Source organism: Symsagittifera roscoffensis, chromosome 10 (assembly GCF_963678635.1).
Source record: "Symsagittifera roscoffensis chromosome 10, txSymRosc1.1, whole genome shotgun sequence".
NCBI lineage: Eukaryota > Metazoa > Xenacoelomorpha > Acoela > Convolutidae > Symsagittifera > Symsagittifera roscoffensis.
The window spans coordinates 34,806,815-34,826,999 of NC_087071.1; the positions used below are offsets into that span (position 1 = coordinate 34,806,815).

At 34.6% G+C, this 20,185-nt stretch overlaps 1 protein-coding gene across 1 annotated transcript in view; it reads left to right on the forward strand.

Annotated features, from left to right (window-relative positions):
* The first annotated feature begins 10,086 nt into the window (after window positions 1-10,086).
* LOC134855641 (WD repeat-containing protein 35-like) overlaps window positions 10,087-20,185 on the forward strand; it is a 49,432-nt gene continuing 39,333 nt past the window's right edge. Inside the window, exons 1-8 of the mRNA XM_063872202.1 lie at window positions 10,087-10,244; window positions 10,873-10,941; window positions 11,379-11,471; window positions 12,510-12,688; window positions 13,221-13,301; window positions 13,717-13,873; window positions 16,885-17,063; window positions 19,446-19,571. Of these exons, the coding sequence (XP_063728272.1) occupies window positions 10,103-10,244; window positions 10,873-10,941; window positions 11,379-11,471; window positions 12,510-12,688; window positions 13,221-13,301; window positions 13,717-13,873; window positions 16,885-17,063; window positions 19,446-19,571 (1,026 nt within the window). The 5' untranslated portion in view covers window positions 10,087-10,102. The remainder of the gene's footprint in view (window positions 10,245-10,872; window positions 10,942-11,378; window positions 11,472-12,509; window positions 12,689-13,220; window positions 13,302-13,716; window positions 13,874-16,884; window positions 17,064-19,445; window positions 19,572-20,185) is intronic.

The window sequence follows — 20,185 nt, forward strand, 5'->3', positions numbered from 1 at the left end:
GATATATCAGATTTGGATTTTTTCCGGGAAATATTTTTATGAACCCATTTTCAGTTGGTTTTCTTTCCAAAACATTCACGACATTTCTCAAACAATTCATGACCTCGTCGAACGATACAGTGGTCCTTTATACTTTGTGTGCAACCTAAGATCGTTTCCATTGACACAAAGTAGTACTTAAATGTCAATGATGGGCTTTTTCAATAGTTTAAGTAGAAATTTCATGCTTTTTGATTATGTTATTCTGTATAAATTTCTGTATAGATTTCCTCAGTGTAATGAACATTATCACCTGCCCGCAGCGAGGAAGCAGTTAATTTAATGTCTCTCGAAAATGCGTTGAAACGTTAACCATACTGTTTCATAATTTGTTTATTGAAGGAAGATATATCAGATTGGGGTTTTTTTCTGGGAAATATAATTTAAGAAAGAAAACATATATTCAAATTTTTAAATTGACATTATGAACGGATTCGATTGTTTTCCTATTCTAGGTATAGCTTTGATCTCTTTAATAAAAAATTTTAAATACAGTTTTGTTTTACAGATAGTGTAAACAACATCTTTTTCTTCAGAAAATCAATTTAAGATTTGTCTAACTCAATATAAACCTTGTCAAAATTATTTATAGAAATTTAAGAGCCAAGGTTTTAAAATGAATAAACAAAAAAACTTAAACCTTAAATTGGTTAGTTTGTAGTTATCGAAGGCCCATCACTGATCAGATCATTTAGCCTCTCAATTTCCTCAACGTAATTCCCCTACTGCCACAGAATCATTTCTGAGATTCCAAACATGTATTCCTATGTTTTTACAGCTCTCTCCATGTGCTTTATATGGCCTTGAATGGTGAGAACCCTTCAGAAGTTATTCGATTAAAAAATACCCAGTAACGCCAATCAAATGAAATCAATAAAACTAACGGGGTGAGGCCAATTCGATTAAAACGTGTTCATGTTAATTTTGATGAAATAAAATGTGTAAACCTCTGAAAAAAACTAAGCTGTACATGCTTTTACATTATAGACATTTACACGAACTTAAGCTATACAAGTTGTACACTTTTAGAATATTATAAAATGTTTAACTGGTTAAACTCTTTTCTATATTTCGAAGCTCCCATTTTCAAATTTCCTAACTATTTTACTTTTAACAAGTAAATTTCTAAAAAGCATGAATTTTTCATAAAAAGTTTAAACCAATTTTTGTCACTTTGTTACTGTGACACAGAACAAAAAAATTCGTGTTAAATGAAACATTTCATCATCAATATTTAAACGCAAGAGATGTTTAAAAAAATGAATCCGATGCAAAGGGTGTACGCTAGGATCAAACCACTCACGAATGTTTTACCTGTTCCGGGTCGTCCCAAAGAAAAAATATGGATGCTTAAATCTAATATTGTATAACTAAGTATCTTTGCAAACTCTTTACAAATTGCTTGTGTTCTTTCGCAATTTCGAGATACAGTATCAATTTTAACACTTCTTTAACATAAGTATGAATAGAAAAGGACATACAAATAACAGAGTTAACAAAAAGTTGTACTTAAAATAATTCGATGTTTGTTGTATGCCACTGTCTGTTGACTGAACTTCTGTCGCAAGAACTTGAAGACACGTCGCAGAACAATCTTTTGCTCACGGAAAGAACACATCATTTGGCCAGGACCAGATTGGAAATCAGGGAACCAGTAGTTAGAAACTGACTTTAAGTCTTGCGGCAAATTTGGGAAGTTCAATTGACGAACTCTTTGGAACAATCTCAGTTGGCTTGGAGCACAAAAATCCTCAACAGATAGCATACTTCTACTGCATGGACTGAGTAAGAACTAAAGGTGGTTCAACATAATCATTACTCGATGTGATGTTTTGCAGCGCACAGAAAGCTTCTTTTGCTGGAAGGATTTTACTCGAAAAAGTCAACGCCTCCTGCTTGGAAACGGAGGTCTTTCATTATAATTTTTTCAAAAATTTAAGCATGTCATCTTCAAAATAAGTATCCTTTTCGCCGAAAAAATCTGAATATACGAAGCTATCGATGTGACGAGAAGAAGAAAAAAAATCTAGCTCAGTATGAAATCACCGAAATCGAAGCAGGAATGAAACAAGGAAATTAGTTGTGTTCCTTGGTGAAAGGATTCGAAAATGATTTCTGACGACGGCAAGATATGTAACATTTCCATTTTTCGAACGTTATCAAGATGGAAATGTTCACTTCGAGGTGAACATTTCACATCTAATATTTTCTGTTTGACGTTGTATTTTTCTCTCATGTTCAATAAGAAACTTAACTGACACTAATTGTTTATTTTGAATGCCATCATCACGCAGTCTAAAATGCGTTCCATCCTTCACACTTGTTATTCTAGCATATGGGTGTTCTTCGGGTTTTGCACTATCATAACTCAAGTAAAAACTAGAAAAATGGCTTGTCGTTTTTAGTTACATTAAACTTGATTACGTAATAGCAAAAAAATAGCATTTGTGGGAATCATGTTCGCCTGTGGATGCCGCATACATGTGTTTCTCAGTTTAATTGCTTTTTGATTTGGATACCGTTCACTTCGTTTTTTTCCTAATCCTAACTTAACAAGTAATTTTTGTGTACCTTCCGGATGTTGCTGTTTAATTTCCATCATCCAATGACAGTGAGAAGCGGTGGAGTACGACAAACTTTATTTCTTTCAACATCTTTTCAACTCATACATCTGAAACCTCATTTTTGATAACAATGTGTGTGTGTTCGGAAACTTTAAGCTGTTGACTAGGTCTGAAGAAGATTGCAACAAGTCAAAAAAGCATTGAAGATGTTTTTTTTCGTCATAGCATTGAATGTTTTCAGAAATGAATGTGTTTGGTTCAATTCATATCAAAATGTGGTAATATGGTAAGTTTCCAGCTGTTGTTTGAAACTCTGCCCTTCCCCAAGTTTTCTTAACTTTTCCCATCAAATATTCTCTCGAGCTCAACAGCAAATCTATCAAATAATTGACACTTCTGCTCCAACATCTCACAATCGTAAACATACATATTTTTTTAGCCCAATCTTTTATTTCTTGATCACAACCTGAGTAAAATTTTTCGATAGCCCCGATAACTGTTTTTCTGATATTATGTGATTGTTAAAAACAATGAAACCATTTCTGTTGAAATTGCCGATGCAATTTCTCTTACTCGACAGTTTGTATTATTTAATTCGAATGAAAGTTTTTTGAATAACTTTGTTGATGTGTTCTTGATTTTCAAAGAAGAAAGTGCTCTCTCAAATAAATCGTTAGTGTGTTTGCCCATCAGATCACTATTTATTATGCAATCAGCCATGTTTTGAATGTATCTTTGATGCGATGACGTTGACAGAGAAATATCAGTTAAATGAACTCGGAAATTCTCAAAAAGACATGCGAAACCGTACTTTTTACAATTTTTATCACTTTCATAGAGAAAATAAGAAATTGGTCAGGTAAGTGTTATAAAGCAGTTCTATTGGAGCATTTTTGAGATCATCAATTTTTTTTCTCATGCTCTACGCCAAGAAATGGCACACCTGCATCGGCATTAATATGAGATTCATCAGAAACAAATTCAGATGTGGGACCAAAATTAAGGACTTCTCGATGTCATAATCAAGAAAATTTGCAGCTATAGCGGTTTCACCTTCATCGGGACAATTTTCTGAAAGTGGAAATTTTTCAATTACTTGGTTTTTGAGCGAATCATCGATACCTAGTTGCCCAAAATGCTTTTTACAAAACGAGAAATAACACTGCAAAATAGGACATCACCATCTCGCTTTCTAATTGCAGCTCTTAATACAGCAGGAGTTTTTTGTAGATGGAAAATCTGAGCACAGTATGCAGCAAACATTTTATTTGCCTTTGACCGCTGAAGAAATTGATTGTTCCCTTAGGCGGGCCTGCAATCCTGGAATATAGTTGGAAATGTGTGTTGTCTTTTGAGCCAACATTAGCGGATTAAAAGTGTCCAGCGTAAACAACCAAAATGATATTTGCATTTAGTTTATACTGATCTTTTTTGCCACCCGTTATTACCACCATTCAATCGTCAAAAAAACTTGAAACTTTTTTCCAGAAAAGATAAAATCTATCGTTTGACGTTATTTCAAACGCGCTAAGAAAGTGAGCAATGCCACTATCGATATTTTTTCCTTTTCTGATGGATTATTTTTAATTTGTAATATTTTGAATCGCTGACTCGAAAACTTCTGTTTCATTCGATACCACATATAAAACAGCGCAGTTCAAGAACAGGTGCCCAGTCAGTGCCATCGCATTGCATAAAAACACAGGAGTGTCAGAAACAGCAAAATTATCGTGAATAACTCAAAGCTTATACTGCAATGCGTAAACCGCTACTTAGGCCTGAACCAAAGATGTAAACGTTGCAGTTTCAAGATCCCCTCCGCATGAACCATTTTTCCTCGTCTTTGAATTTCTTAAATCCCATCAATGCTCATTGCTGCACAGTATGCGCCATAGTGAATTGATGTCAAAGGACTTTGTTCAAAATAATCACAAGTTTTAGATCTGAGAACTTCAGCAAAATTTTGAGACTGTTACAACAGACAATTGCCATCACGGAAAATGGAAGCCGTTTACGCAGGCACCTAATTACCAATGGAACAGGAGAGTGATTGAATGTTACGGTTCACGAACCAGGATATCTGTAACAAAGTCGATAATGACAAGAGATACGAAATAGATGGAAAGTCTGTATGGATCGGTTATTTTTCAGTATCCTCTTGAGCCAAAATTATCGGCATTCTATTAGAAACAGATCAAAAATCAATAGTAAAATCAACTGAGTCGCAAAATGCAAGTAAAATACTTTGAGAGCATATAACAGATTTTACTTAACTAATAAAAAGACCATGAAAAAACTTCATTTTGCGTTTTTATTTACCGCTTAAATGTTTGAATTGGTATCTTCCATCTCAACTTGGCCCGTGTTCCTGAACAGTTTCCAACAGAAATGTTTCTGCAGCTCTAATTAAATGTTATACATAATTAGTGTTTTATTACTTGCTGATCATTTGAGAAGTACATTTGTTATATTTTTCAAATATCACACTAATAAGTAAATTCATTTACCTCTAAACTTCCTAAATTGATTCTTCCCACCTCACTTTTGTCTACATTTGTCTACATTGAACCTTTTCCACTCTAAATAAGTTCGCTGCTCTAAACAGGAGCTATCCGAGAAAAGTATAGTGGTACGATTTGTTATGCATAAATAATGATATTTTTTTTTAAAATATTTTTTTTTAAAATCGAAAACATGTAAAATCATTTGCCGTGCAAGTCTCTGATTTCTTTTGCCAATCTCACCTTTGTGTACTTATTTAAGAAAGAAACCAAAACCCCTTGGAAATACTATAAACAGGAACTCACCAAAAAAAACTTATGGTTTCTCTGAAAAGCTGTTGAAAAACGATTTATTTGAAGTATAACAACCATATTTTTTTCAAACGTACTTCCACTTCGTTTTCAATTGTTTGTCGCATAATTGAGATGACTGAGGAATGAAAAGAATACATTTTCACAAACATATGTCTTTCGCCGTTTCCTTTTCGGCTCCATTTCAAATTCGTGTTGATTTGCATTTTCGGCGAGTTGCTTTTTTATCCAACGAAAACTAAGCGGTGAACGCAGAGTTTCGTAAAAGTTTCAGCCGAAATGCGTTATTTTCAACAATCTAATACTTTCAAAGTATTTGCTTTACAATTGTTGAATGACGAACAGATTTTTTTTATACTTGAACACGAATATAATTAACGAGCTTTGCAGATTCACGTATCATGAGAATGTTTACATTGAGTTACGACTATTTACACTTTTTTAGCCATTTTTTTTTTACAATAAACCGAAAATATTCGGAATAGATTTCCTCAGTGTAATGGACAATATCACCTGCCCTCAGCGAGCAAGCAGTTAATTTAATGTCCCTCGAAAATGCATTGAAACGTTAACCATACTGCTTCATAATTTGTTCATTGAAGGAAGATATATCAGATTGGGATTTTTTTCTGGGAAATATAATTTAAGAAAGAAAATATATATTAAAATTTTTAAATTGCCATTATGAACGGATTCGATTGTTTTCCTATTTTAGGTATAGCTTTGATCTCTTTAAAAAAATTGAAATACAGTTTTGTTTTACAGATAATGAAACAACATTTTTTTCTTCAGAAAATCATTTTAAGATTTGTCTAACTCAATATAAACCTTGTCAAAATTATTTACAGAAATTTAAGAGCCAAGATTTTAAAATGATTAAACTAAAAAACTTAAACCTTAAATTGGTTAGTTTGTAGTTATCGAAGGCCCATCACTGATCAGAGGATTTAGCCTCTCAATTTCCTCAACGTAATTCCCCTGCTGCCACAGATTCATTTCTGAGATTCCAAAGAATCGATAACAGTCTTGATAATCAGGATACATATATTCCTATGTTTTTACTGCTCTCTCCATGTGCTTTATATGGCTATCACCAAAGTGAGAACCCTGAAGAAATTATTCGATTAAAAAATACCCAGATACGCCAATCAAATGAAATCAATAAAACTAGCGAGGTGAGGCCAATTCGATTAAAAGTGTTCATGTTAATCTTGATGAAATAAAATGTGTAAACCTCTGAAAAAAACTAAGCTGTACATGTTTTTACATTATAGACCTTTACACGAACATACGCTATACAAGTTGTACACATTTAAAATAATATAAAATGTTTAACTGGTTAAACTCTTTTCTATATTTCAAAGCTCTCGTTTTCAAATTTCCTAACTATTTTACTTTTAACAAGTAAATTTCTAAAAAGCATGAATTTTTCATAAAAAGTTAAAACCAGTTTTTGTCACTTTGTAACTGTGCAACAGAACAAATAAATTCGTGTTAAATGAAACATTTCATCATCAATAACAACAGAATTACTACGTGGTTAATTACAATACCTTATGCTAGGCAAAATGACAATTAATGTATCAATGACGGAATGAAATTGTTTCTCCAAAAAGCTCAACACCAATGTAAATCAAAAGGATATTAGAAGTCGTAACATCTGTAATTTTTTTCGAAAACGAAATTCACGACTAATGTCTATTTTTCTATATGTCTATATGCAAAATTTAAGTTGCACCTACAGTATAATGAATTAAAAATGTAAAATTTATTCGACCATGAAACTGGAATTGTCTTTTTACATGATTTGGTAAAAAAATTTCCAACTTAAAACAATCAAAGATTAGTTTATTCTGTTGTATGCAAAAAAATGTTTCAGTGTTTGTGTCCAAGTTTCTCGTCAGTCATCATTGAAACAAGGGATATTAGAAACCATAGCATCTGTAGGTTTATCGAGTCAACACCTTCACGTCTGCAGTCTTTAATTGAACTAAAGTATTTGAAATGCATCTGCCCTTGAAATATTTAGAAATATGTTGAAACTTTTTAAAATGTGTCTTCTCTATCAATTCTGAAATAAAACTTTTGAAAACACGACCTATTGTGATGGGCTACAATAACTAAAGCAGATATGCTGACCAAGCACCAAGCAGACATGTTGAAGAATAACGCTGAAACGAAAACACATAGAAGTATCAACATTAGGTACAATGAAAGCTGAATGGTCCAACTTGACCAGTTTTTACAGTTTAGGCACCCTTTGAGTTCAAAACAACAAAAAAATTGACTAAATTTGGAGTTTGTTTTGCAAAGACGATTTTTTGGCCACAATCAAAAATTCATAACTCCTGAACTACTGAAGTTAAATAGATGGTTTGAGGCTGGCCGGGATTAGAGTTGAGCGTGACAAATTCCATCATTGTAGTGTGCCATCAGGCTAGGTTTTTTTTCAATTCTGTAATGGAATCAAGTTCTTTTTAGTCGAAACCTGGACATGGCTCCTGTCGATTGAAAGTTGTTTGTGAGCTGTGATAATTTAACCAGGTCCATAAAAATCACAGCTCCTAGAAAAATCAGATCGAAAAAGAAATTTGAAAAGAGATCGAAAAGATCGATATTTAAGTGCGGAGCCACTATTTCAGGTGGCGTCAGTTACGTCAACAATAAAAGGAGGCGCGGATAAAGGTATCTGCGTCATGCCGACACAGTCTCTTCCAAGGAAGTTCTTTCGCAATTTTTTCTGCTGTCAAGTTATCTTGAAGCTGATTCAGCTCCCTTCAATCTTCGGAGATTTTTTCTAATACTTGGTCTCCATTGAGTCCCTCTTTATTTCGAGAGCCTTGATTTTGAGTTTGTAGCCTTGAACGGCTCCCTCCATTTGCTGAGTTTCTCTAGCCTGTTATTTACCTCAGTTTGTGAGATTCTCAGTTGCTCTCTGAGTTGTAGGCTCGTCGCCCCGAGCTTTTCTTTTATCCAAATACCTCTCCGCGTCCCTTATCTGATTCGTGAGGCTCATCAACTTCTCGCAAGCAATGGTGGTCGATTTACAATACTTGGTAGTTGTAGCTGTTCTAGATATGTACATTTTTTTAGTCATAGATATGACTTATCTAACTACACAATTAGTAAAACTGTGGAGTTTAATGTTTTTAAAGTAAAATTTTGGCCTTTCCCGCAATGGAATCCACTTCAGCTGCCAGAATGCTTTTGTCTCCGGAATCATCTGGCGAAAATTACCTGCGGCTTTTTGTGTAGGGATTATTTGATTGTTGAATTTACTGCCAAAAGTCTCTCGAACCCGCAAAAGTTGTGTCCGTGGAGTTCAGAAGCTCGAAAGCACAAATATTTGCCTAGTTATAAAACCGAGCTTGGCGTCGTGATGAAAGATTTGAGGACTAAATTTAGATTGACAAAGGGTGACACCTTGAAATGATAATGGATGCTGGTGAGCGAGGGTCATGAGACAAATGACGAACCCGGCTTATTTTCGGACTATTGGGTGTTTTTTGAATATTTAAAACAAATTATCTTCAAAATCAGTGTATATTGGCGCGACAGTCTCAGTCATTTGGTAGCAAACGGTTACACTTAAAAAGTACAAAGGATCCAGAGGATACTAATAGGCCGAAAAGATAGAGTGATCGCTCCGTCGTAAGCTCCTATGTCCACCCCTGGTAATTCGCCAGGCTTCTGCGGAAATCTGATGGAAAGTAATTGGAGCGAATATTTAGCAGATTTGGCGCAAGATCAAGTTCACGATGTACTGATCATAGTCAGCTATTGTCGGAACATAGTGTTACTTTTTCCACTTAAGATAATTTTGACTTTCTCATTGCAGCTTGAATTATTTGTGATATCAATATTAGACTGCAGATGTGTTATTTTTAGAACCAGACATTAATGATTTCTAATTCGCTTGCAGTTATAAATTGATCTCTGGCTTTTTGTTATAATTAAATGTTATTAATTGCCGTTTTTTATTGTAATTTGAGAAAACGAGTTTTTTTTTGTGCGCTTGGCGTGATCGAAATCAATTTTAAGTATAATTCATAGATCAGACGGCAATTTGAAAAAGAATCAATGAGCGCATAAATCAATCAAAACATTCAGAAAGCGAAAGCGTATCTACTTTAGTCAAAAGTATAAGAAACAACTCAGGCATGGATCTTAAGGGGATTGTGGGCCAACCTTTAAAAAAAATTTCTTTATGTTGACAAAATTGATTTTTTGAGCCCTCTCAGAAGAATTTGAAGAAACAATTTTCCAAATTTTTCTGCGATTTTTGATAGAACAGTTCTGAAAAAAAAAATCACTCCAAATTATGTGAATATTTGCGCGCAATGCGCCTGTTGTAGAAGTTTCAAAGCTGGTCGACGACAAACAGATGCCGTAAAAAGAGAAGAATCTCTCATGAACGAAGGACCGAATGCGCAAAAATTACGTCAGCCAATCAGAATTTAGTGTTCCTAAATTCGAAGGAAATAAGCTGTAAAATCAGTCATTTTTTTGAACAGTTTACATGGCGTTGATTGATTGAGAATTTTCGCGCATTCGGTCTTTCACTCATTAAAATAACCCCCCAAGCCCACCAAAAAGGGGGACTCTTTGGGTAGTCGTCTTTCGGTTCATTTTTGTCAAATGTCTCCATATCCATTCAATTGTTTTTTTTTTTCAGTTTATGTGAATATGTTCATCTACCTCTCGAAGAAGATTGCCATCCCGAGCAACATATCACTCAAGTGTATCAGCTGGAACAAGAACAAAGGGTATATTGCATGTGGAGGAAAAGATGGGTTGCTCAAGGTGCTCAAATTAGAGTCCCAGACAGGTATGAGAAAAAATGCAGGGACGGATTAAGGGGGGGGGGGGGGGGGAGTCTCCCCCTCAGGGAATCGACCCCTCACCGCACAAAGGGTCCCCCCATTTTCTATTATCTTGCGGCGTCCAATTTTGGCCAGCCCACTTTTAAAAGTTCCTAAAGGTGCCTTGGAGTGGGAACGCGCGCTGAATAAACGCGGTTTTTTGATCAAGACCTACTTAAGTAAAAGTGCCATGGAGCGTGATCAATAAGGTTCCGTATTAAAAAGCAATAGGCAGTCGTTGGTTGCAATTATATCAAAATAGCTCAAAAGTTTTCGAATTCTAATTGCTTAAATTCTGCATCGGCTGAAAAAGCAAGATCACTGCAATTCATGCAAAAATCTCTCGCTTTCAAAAACCCGCATGGCAGGTGTTAGTTTTCTCAAAATGTTTTCTAGAAGGTATAGTGACATACTTATGGTTTTACAACCATCATCATCACTCAAAAAAGTTAGACCACAAGAAATTTTTATCAAAATATAGAACATAAAACAGCAACTATAATCTGTTTAGAATAGAACTATATCCCGAACAAAATAGGATCGCTTATATTTTCAGCATGGATTGTCTGCTTCTTTACTTCTGTTTTGTTTTAGACGGGGAGGTGCGTGGTCTGGCAGCTCCTAGCAGTCTCTCCATGAACCAGACTCTGGAAGGTCATTCAGGTAAGGGGGACAACAGCAATGATTGTTACGTGTCTTTACAGTTTTCGATACTTTCATCCACATTAGGACACTAGGGAATGTAAAAACCTGGTTATCACTTACTCAGTGCTACAAGTATGGAAAAGATTTTATCTTTAATCTGTCTTCTACAATTCTTATCCTTGATTTTTTATAGTTTTGTTCTGACCAATCTCGAAGAATGTGTAAATTCTAGAATTAATTTTATCGAAGCAGTTTTTCAGGTAGAAAGTTTTGTACGCGAAGATCAAGTTTTTAGATGTGGTTTAAATAAAAAAAAACATTAAAGCAGGTTCTTTTTAGCTAGTTTTTTTCTGAACTCGAATATTGTATAGCTTAAACTTCTACATCATTCTTACTTCAAGAATTGCTAAAGGAAGTTTTTTGAAATTGTTGATTTATTCTGTATGTTTGTGTAGATGCCGTGCAGGTGGTTATGTGGAATGAACAGCATGCAAAACTGACTACGAGCGATGTCAATGGACTCATCATTGTGTGGATGCTTCATAAGGGTAACATCTTCTTATATTTCTACATAGAGTTTATTCAGTGACGTCCTTAAATGTATCTATGCTGTTAGATAATTGCACTACGCTTGAGAATCTCGGCTGAAAATGTGAAGTCTCAAACCCGTGTAGTTTTCGAGAAAATCATAATAATAACTAAATGAAAAATTATCCTAATGTTTTTCATTGATATGCTTAATGCTTAAACTCTAAGTGGGCAATCTCTGTGCTCTCTGTCTATCCACTCCAAAGTCTGGTGCTTAAAATGTTGGCATAAATTTCAAATTTCTAGTAAACTTGAATTTGATTTTTGCTGATGTTGTTTGTTGTGACTTGCGGAGAAGTAAATTCTTCTTCCTCTTCTTCAATATCATAATAATAATAAATAATAAAGGAGTAAATAATAAATGAATAATAAAAGTTAATGTTTAATACAAAAGACAATTGCCGTCACTGTTTATTTTTTTTGATTGAGTTTATTCTCTTCGCTTTTTTGGAAATTTATCCCTAGCTTCATTAATGAGCTTAAGTTAGTAGTTCGTCATATCGCCCTGTCCTTCAGCATCGTCAGTTTTTCTAGATAAAAAATCTGCTTATTTTGTGCTTCGTAAAAGAATCTGGAACTAATCTCATTAATCCTTGAAAATGAGCGCAAAGTTTGCGGCTAGTGAAAATTATGCACTTTTCTCCTGGCTCTTAAAATCAACTCAGAGTTCATTTTGTAATTTTTAGAAATCGGTTTGAAAAGAATATCAAGTTTTTAATAGAGTTTTACTGATATTCATGGCGGATAATCAACAAACCGACAACAAATCTTGAAGCCGAAATTGCATCAGACTCACTTTAATTACATCAGAATTACCTAACAATTGCATTGCACAACAACACTGACTATCTGTTGTTATGTTGCATAACAATATTAAATTTCGGCTTCTTGGAATGGTAATCCTATTTTCGGTTTCTTGGCCCTTCGGCTTGTTGGCCTACCACCGTTTATCATATAAGGAAGAATGTAATGTTGACCTTTTCTCTGTTTCACTTCAGGTTCGTGGTTTGAGGAGATGATCAACAACAGACAGAAGAGTGTAGTGAGGAGTATGTGTTGGAACAGGGCGGGGGAGTTGATCTGTATAGTGTACGAGGATGGGGGAGTGATAGTGGGCACTGTGGATGGGAACAGAGTGTGGGGCAAGGAACTCAAACAGAGTCTCACCCATGTCGAGGTGGGGAGTACTATCAGGAACAATTTTTGCCTTGTTTGAAAAGAGGAAACAGTATTCATTTGAGTAACTGCACCTATAACTCTTACTGAAACAATTTGCACGGCAGGTCTACTTCTCTCTGAAGCCAGATATTGAAACCATGGTTCCCCCATTTTACAACCCGCGTCCTTTAATCTAAGACAGTAGAAACCTTTAACACTGAACTTCATTTTAATTCCAATGATAATTAAAATTACAGAGAAACTTACATGAGAAGACACCGTCATAGTTTTGGTTATGGTTTGGATCCGAATTGCTATTTTGGTGCTCCCAATTTTTTTTCAATCCAAATGAGTGTCTTGTGCGAGCTGCAAAATTGTTTTGTTTTTGGAAGATTTACTTTGGAAATTGATAAAATTTGGTCTGATTCGAGATATGAATGAGGTGGAAAAGTCAAGACGGATATTTCAAAAATCTTTTAGTACGTGTGTGTATTTTTAGATCAGATTTTTTGGGTCTGCCTCATTGTGATTTCTTTGTGCCGATGTTTCAGTGGTCGCCAGATAGTAAGAACCTCCTGTTCGCCATGGCCAATGGAGAAGTGCACATCTATGACTCACAGGGAAACTTCATGGTAAGTCAGAGAATAATCGAATCAATTGATAGTATGTCTTGATGGTTTATCCCGGTATAATTGCGGAAGTATTGGGACTTTCTGTATTTCTTACATTGTTTCTCTCATATTACTAGCATAAAATTTTAGATGTTTGAATAAGTGAAGTAATTTTTTCTAGTTTCAAAAATTTTCATAGAGAATTTTACTGTTTCAAGAGAAATATCAACACCACGACAACCAAAAATTGAAATAGACTATTTTATTTTGGAGCTCTCGTTGAAGAGTTGGAGAATCATTTTTATTCCGAATCGGCTAGAAACTTAATAGCAATTTTCATTGCCAAATTGTTAGTACACTGGGGAGTGGGTGTAGTTACAAGATACTTTTACAGGGGGAGGGGGCAACTTTTTTCTGATTCATTATACTGTTCTAGTCCAAAGTGCAGACTGACTTCTTCTCTCCCCTGGGCAAAGTGGCAGCCCTCACCTGGTACAATGGGGGAGGGGGATCTCCAGCTGAGAATGCGAACAGTCTGGCTATATGTTACGAAAGTGGAAAGTGTCAGATCATGAAACACCATATGGATGATGGTAAGATAAGCAAACAAACAAGATGGTTAGTTAATGGTATATCAACATAATATTTCCCAATCCAAAAAAAACGACAGTACACTTTCTTTTATATCATGAAATCATATGGATGATGGTGAGTTATGTTCCAAAAACTACACGTGAATTGTTTTTTGGTTTTCTTCGGGTTGAGAAAGGCTGAGTATCTATAAAATATCCTTCTGGGTTTTAAGATGGAGGCGAGAGCCGTTTCATCATGGGTTTTCAACTACTGGCCATCAATGATGTCCAGTTAAAAAATTAAAACCAATTTTTTAACCTTTAACCAATTAAAGTATTTTTTAACCAAATCGGTTTAACCAATTTTGCGTTTGAACATTGATAAAACAAATTATAAACACTTTCTATTTCATAGTAAACGATGCAAGCTTTAAAAATATTCATGAAAAATGTATATTTTCTCCCTCCTACATTTATTTTGGTGTGAAGTTCGGCGAAGGTTTGGATTGGAGTAAATGGTCCAGTTGTAATTGGTCAAAAAGACATGTATTTAACTAAATCGGTTTAACCAATTGGTTATTGTTTAAATCAGTTTAACAAACCAAGGGGAAATGGGTAAATACTTATAATGAAATACCGAACTATGGATACTAAGAAACTCACCATTGCACCGAGAGAACATCCTTTTCAGAGGATTTGTTAACAGTAATTGTGTGATAGTATGAACTATTTTTTTTCCCAACCTAAGCCGCAAATATTAGTGTTCATTATGAAGGTGTACATTTTGATCAATAACCAACTATTAAGTACAGCCAATGCTAAGGATATTAACGCAGACTATTATATTACAAATAGCACTTTAGCTTCAAGGTAAGGCTATCTTTTTTCCAACCTAAGTCGCAAATATTAATGTTTATTTTGAAAGTGTACATTTGATCAATAACCAGCTATTAAGTACAGTCAATGCTAAGGATATTAACACAGACTATTATATTACAAATAGCACTTTAGCTTCAAGGTAAGGCTCTCTTTTTTCCAACCTAAGTCGCAAATATTAATGTTTATTTTGAAAGTGTACATTTGATCAATAACCAGCTATTAAGTACAGCCAATGCTAAGGATATTAATACAGACTATTATATTACAAATAACACTTTAGCTTCAAGGTACCATGGATCTGTAGCATAGAGGTAGGGAAGGAGACCCGCAACAAAATAATAGGGTTCGAACCTGGGCAGGGTCGGATGTTTTTATGAACTTTTTCGTATACTAGTTAAAATGCGTCCGCTCTATGAATTGAGGCATGTTAGTTGGTAAATTTCTTCTTTCTCCATTTGACTAGTACTGCTAATGCGTCATAATTGGCTTGCGTCACTTAGCAATTTTGTAGACTCATAATTGGCGTGCCTCAATTAAGAAAGTTTGTAGACTTCAAACTTTTACTCATTCAGTTTTTCCCAGTAGCGTTTTCGGTCATATTTTTGCTTGTGTATTCCAAGTGCAACTTCACCTATACAATTTTTGTCGTATAAACGTTTCCTTTGATAAATAGGCAATTTAAAAGTCGATGAACGTGGTTCAGACTTGTATAGGTCGCGATGATTTTGATTTTTTTTTTCGTTCTTTTTTTTTTCAGGAAATGTCTTATAATTTGTTGAGGCTCAAATTTTACTTTTTCACAGTTTGACTTTTGATTTTTTTTTAAGTTCAGTTAATTTCCTTTCTTGAAAGGTAGGCATACCCCACTATCGAGCAACGAAAGTGTAAAGTTCAAGAAAATTGTGATCGACTTCTAATTTCGAAAATGGAAATTAATTATCAGATTTGCCAGCAAAACATAAATATTACCTTTTGATCCAGTTTTTTGCAAATTAGGTTCAGTTGATCACAAAAGTGTCAGGCATAAATTATTCTAGGGCTTAAATTGCAAAGTTGAAATTTGTTTTTAAGGCTATAAATTACGATTCAATTTGCTTTAAGGCTGTCTATTTTTTTTGTAATTCGAAAGTTGAGATTTAAAAAAGAAATAAGGGCAATATATTTTTGTGCAGTTTTTTGCGGTTATCAACATGGTCATTCTTTTGCGGTAACATTAATAATCCTGTGTTTTGAACAACCGAATACATCACTGCTGGTTGCTTGAAAAGTTCTTTTTGCGAGAGCAAGTGTCTTGTAATCGGGAACTAGACTTTTTCCCGTAAACAATTTTTCTTGCACATCCGTAAGAAATTGAGAAGTTGCTTCATTAGTGAACCTTAGCAATTTCTAGACCTATTCCCATTTAGCCTAGAGGTAACGCGAATGCTTTTTAACTTAGAGTCTGGTGTTCGAGTCCCGGTCAGATCTCTTTTTTCAGTATGTATGAAATTGATTTTTTTTTACGGGGAAAAATTGAATTGTCGGACTTTCGTTTGTCTGCTTAGGTTTTGTCGGCATAGTTGCCATATCGGGATTTTACTGGTGCTGTTTTCATCGTATTTGCAAGTGTTTTTGCATATCCAAGTATTTTGTTAAGTTAATAACCCTTCGTTGTATATATTTTTTGGTTTTTCTTTTCTTTTTTTTATCATAAAAGCTTTATAGAGCCTAAATATATTCAGCTTATTTTTTATCGGCTTTTTTTTACTTTGTTTTGATTCGCTTCAGAGGTTGAAAAAAATGATCGATTTGTTTTTGAAAAAATCGGGTAGTTTCTGTTGCAAGGTAGTGTTGAGGTAGTTTCTTAATTGCTCTAGATTTTTTAATGAAATTAATTTCTTGTAAGATTTTTGTTTTGGGCTCGATGGGCGTCACCTGTTTTCGGCTTAGGTGCCGCACGGTGAATACTAAAACTCTATTTAAAACTGGTCGTTTTGTTTTTCGACTGTTTTCTGACTTTTTCATTTTCCAGTTTTTTTTTTCGATTTGGTTATATCCGTCTCATTTGCTAATCACTAGCTTGCAATACTCTGCTTGCATTGTATCGCAAGTGATGAGAAGCTGCGCTTCGCCTCTATGTAAAATAAAGCTAATTTGTTGTTTTTATGCTTTAGAGCCTTTCTTAGTGGACACTAACATGACCATTGTGTGTGCTGATTGGAACCACAATGGAAGTTGTCTAGCCATAGCTGGCAAACAGCCTCTTTCTGCTGTTGCTGATGGCGGAGATCAAGGAGGCAAGAAGAGTAGCTCGAACACCAATGCCATTCAGTTCTTCTCACACACTGGAGAGGCAAGACTATTTTTGAGTTTTTAATTTATAAATACTGGGGGTAATATAGAAATACAGGGGTTCGAATTTTGTACGTTTTAGTTGAATCATTATCGCTGTGAAATATCAGGTATACGAGTTCAGTATTTACCCATTCCACTAGCAAGAATGCTGGGTTTGATTTGGCCCGGAGGTAATTTTTTGGAGAAAAAATCTTGGAGAATTTCATTTGCCGGACTATTGCGTGTCGGCTTATTTTTCTTGTATTTTTTCCAGAATTCCGAATTTTCTACTGGATTAATCAGTTATTTTCTCGTGTAATTTTTAAATTTATCATCCAATTTTTTGAGTAATTTCTTTTTTGTTGTTGTTCCGGTGTTTTATACGGTTTCTTGGGTTTAACTGCTTTCAGCTTTTGTTATTACCCTTGCGAGAAGCATGGGTATAGCAATCGGGTACTAGACGTTTTTCCCGTAAGTAACTTAGTTCACAGGACTCAGCTGGACTGTTAGGAAAAAATTCACCGCTGCAAATATTTTTTTGTGCATGTTAGCATTTTAAATATCTGTCCTCTCTGAAATTTGCTTTTTATGTTGCTTCTAATTTTACAAACTCTATTTGTTAAAATTTCATTTTTTTGCATTTGTTTCTTTTACTTTTTTTACGGCTTGATAAGTTTCAACCTTTATTATATCAGCTTAGTGGTGGCCTCATTTTGCGTTGTTCGACGAGCGAAAAAAGTTTTGTGTGGGTTTGTTTTGAGGATGTTGGGACTTTTGAGGGTGAGGCTAACATTTTGTTTGTCTGTAAATTTTTTGAGTTTTTTTGACTTTCTTGCTTTCTTTAATTTTCGTTGTTTTCCCAGCCTAATAGGCTTCGGCTTATTTTATTGGTATCGGCCTCACATTTTGTCTTTTGACAGGCGAATCAAGTTTTTGTGTTTGTTTCGAGGGCGAGGGTGACTTAACAACTTTTTATAAGTCTTCAGTCTCGTGGAGTCTTTTGGGCTCAAAGGGTTTCTGCTAAAGCATTTCGGCTTTGTTACTTATTTTTTTCCGATGCTAAATTCACATTCTTTTATCTTGACATGTTTTTGTTTCAAAACTAGACTTGTTCATTTTAATAGATTTAAATTTTTTGACATATCCGATTTTTTTCGATGTATGTTTTTTTTTCGACTTAGCGGCTTTCTTGTATTGTATCGAAAGTGTTGCGAAGCTCAGCTTGGCCTTTGTGTATCAGTTTGATAATTACGTGGTTTGTTTGAAATTTGAGTGCGTTTTGGCTTTAGTTGGAGGGTGCGTAAAAGCTTGAAATTTGAAGTTTTTCATAGCTGAAAATTTTGTGTGCTTTTTTATTGGCTCAACGGTCGTCTTGTTTTGTCTGCTTAGATACCGTTTTATAAATTTTGTTCCAGTACTCATTTAACAGTGGCAATGATGTTCTTTTTTTCCTCCAAATGAATTTCGGCCAATACGAAGGTTGATGATTTTTTGATTGCCTCAGTGGTTTTTTGGCTAGCTGCGATGCTGTTTTTGCGTTGCATCGAAAGTGATTTGAAGTTTCGCTTAGCTAATATTCCAAGTAAATAGTTTGGAGTGATGGCTTTAACCTGTGGCAGGGTGTTCAATTTTTGTTACAGAGTATGGTGGATTTCATCGAGTGTCAATGATTGAAGTGAAGAAACTTGATTAGGTCATGTCTTTTTTTGAAAGTTGTTCACAACCAAATTATTGTTCTGCGAATGATTACTTTCTAAGCTTACGTCAAATTCATTTGCCAACTGATAAACAAATTTTGTTCTTCGTGTAGTACATTAAAATTTGTTAATTCGTTGATGGATGCAGTTCGTTAGGAATAGGTCTGTAAGTAAAAAACTATCAAGTTTTTCGTTTACAGTTTGCAAGCAAATGTTGGTATTGGGAGCTCATTAATGAAAGAATAAATTGATTTAAAGTCAACATTATAATGTCACTCAGCGTAGTGAATTTCTGGGGTTGAAAGTTCGAGTATATGGTCTAAAAGGAAGGCAAGTTTCAAAAGTGATTTTTTAAAATTTTAATTTCACTTCATGTTCTTTGTTGAAAGGAAGGCAAACTCCACGATTGAATAGCTAAAGTGTAAAGGCCACGAAAAACGTGATCGATTTCAGCTGCTTTCACAGTAAAATAAAAAGCTTACCCAATTAATCCAATTTTCTCAAATTGGGTTAGTTCTATCAAATAAGTCCATCACAACAGATTCTAGAAGTTCAAAAGGCTTTGAAACATGCAAGTGGAAATGGTTTGAAAAAGTCTCTTTCTCCAATACTATTTTTTCATTTTTTTTTGGATGTATAGAAGATTGGATATATAATTTGGTTATATAATGGATATATATTTTGGTTTTCTCATGTCATTTCAGCATCTGAGGAGCCTGCGAGTGCCTGGAAACAGTATCGAGTCCTGCTCCTGGGAGGGTGGGGGACTCAGAATTGCACTGGCAGTCGACTCACACATATACTTTGCAAACATCAGACCCAAATACAAGGTATGGGTTACATTCTTATATTGAGTAGAGAGTTTCTGCTGGTGTAATGGAAATGCGACCTTGAAATAAATGACCTTTTTGATGAGGTAATGGTTTATAAAATGGAAATTTTAAGCGGTTAAAATCATTTTACCTACCGCGGATATAACGTTTGCAAGCCAGAGCCATCAGATAACCCCTAGTCATTAATCTTGATGTGGCTTTGAAGAGATTTAATGTTTCATATAACGAGTGGTAAATAATCGGAACACAGAAATAATGAAAAGGATCAGCAAAAATTCGGATACTGAAATAATTTTATAAAGCAGTTGTCCATTTTCAGAAAGTTTTTATGCAAATGCTATCTTTTCAACATTAACCAGGAATTTATAACTCTTATTACAGTCAAATTTTGACGAAAATCGGATTCTTAAAATTAATTTTTTAACTTTACCGTGCTTGTTCTGTTCCAACCTTTAGCAACTCAGCAGGTGGTTTCCTTCGCTTAAGAATTTTTGTTTAATCTTTTTAAACGAATGTGTGAAACTTTATATCCCGTACTTTAAATTCAGTCAAGATCAGAAAGAATAAACAACTCCGCTCTGATTCAAATACGATCCAAATTCTCTGAAAAA